This window comes from Limulus polyphemus, unplaced genomic scaffold, assembly GCF_000517525.1.
Source record: "Limulus polyphemus unplaced genomic scaffold, Limulus_polyphemus-2.1.2 Scaffold6144, whole genome shotgun sequence".
Lineage (NCBI taxonomy): Eukaryota > Metazoa > Arthropoda > Merostomata > Xiphosura > Limulidae > Limulus > Limulus polyphemus.
In genome coordinates this window covers 38,793-40,133 of record NW_013671754.1, presented here as the reverse complement: position 1 = coordinate 40,133, position 1,341 = coordinate 38,793, and the positions used below count along the sequence as shown (strand labels likewise).

The 1,341-nt window shown below is 33.1% G+C and overlaps 1 protein-coding gene across 1 annotated transcript in view; it reads left to right on the top strand.

Annotated features, from left to right (window-relative positions):
• The first annotated feature begins 979 nt into the window (after window positions 1-979).
• LOC106473402 (E3 SUMO-protein ligase PIAS2-like) overlaps window positions 980-1,341 on the top strand; it is a 27,715-nt gene continuing 27,353 nt past the window's right edge. Inside the window, exon 1 of the mRNA XM_013934081.2 lies at window positions 980-1,053. Coding sequence (XP_013789535.2) covers window positions 1,033-1,053 — 21 coding nt within the window. The 5' untranslated portion in view covers window positions 980-1,032. The remainder of the gene's footprint in view (window positions 1,054-1,341) is intronic.

Genomic DNA, 1,341 nt, shown 5'->3' with positions numbered 1-1,341 from the left:
GTATTTACTAGATAGGGTAGCCTGGTATATATAAGAGGGTGACAACGTGACGCGGGAATGTAGTGTGTGGGTAGATAGTGAGTAATTGAACTGCAGTCACAGGGTATTGTTGAAGTTAACGTTCGTTCGTTATAGTGTTTGTTTTAGCGCGAATATTGAAATAAGTGTATCGTAAGGTTATATTCGGAAAGAATAAACCAGTTTTATTAAGTAAAGACTTGTGTCGTTAAAATTTCGTCGGAACAAAGTTACGGAAAAATCAATTAACAAACGGAGACGTAACAGTTCGTTGACTCGAGCCCTTGTATTGTTATAACAATAAAACGCATTTTTCTTCTGTCGGTACATTAAGATTTTTCTCCCCCCTCACAACACAGAATTCCTGATATTCTTGGTTTGCTTGTAACAGTTAAACATTGTCAAATATAGATAAGAAGAGCTTTCCGCTTTCATTTTCCTGGTAGCTTAGTGCTTAAAAAGCTAAACTTCGGGACTCGATCCCTACAGCGGATATAGCACTGTAAGTCAATTCTGCAACTTTGAGCTAAAATACAAACACTGACTTCACTTCACTAAAAGTAAATAATTTGTAATAGTGACATTTTCTTTAATTCTTTCTGCGTCCTAGGCTTCTCATTTGATTAATAAACTTGTATGATAAAAAAAAGAAAGAAATACGTCACATAATATTTGCCTTTTAGTTTACCTTTTTTATTTTTGAGCATTCGTCTCAATCTTTATCAATTTATTTTTGGTTAGTTTTTAAGCTCCATTGAATTGTTACATTTAAATGAAATGTCTGAGTTATCTGCACTTAAAAAATTGTTTATTTTTTATAGTGCAAAGTGCACAATGGGCTAACTACGTTGTGCCCATTGCGGGGATTGAGTCCCAAATTGAAATATGAGAAGAGGGAGGCAGAGAAAACAACAGTAAAATATATTAAAATATTATTTTTATGTCAGCGGCCTCTGTTGTTTCATTTAATTTGTAGATACCTAGGTAACGAGAATATATAACTATGTCGAGAAAATGTCGGTGTCAGAGTTGAGAGTAAGTAATATTCGAGCAAGTAGTCTCAGTTTTAAATAAATTCTTAATTAATGTAGAGTTCGCGTTAGTTGATTTATTATAAGTGAAACCATTTTATATAAGAAGTAATAGCTCAAATATTATTGATATGGCCCATGCAAATGAAGATCGTCATTTATAATGGCTGGAGACGGCTTAAATGGGTAATGAAGAAAAACTTTAATATAAGTTTAACATGACAGCAAATGTACAACGTTTCGACAAGGTTTTGTCAAAACGTTGTACATTTGCTGTCATGTTAAACTTATA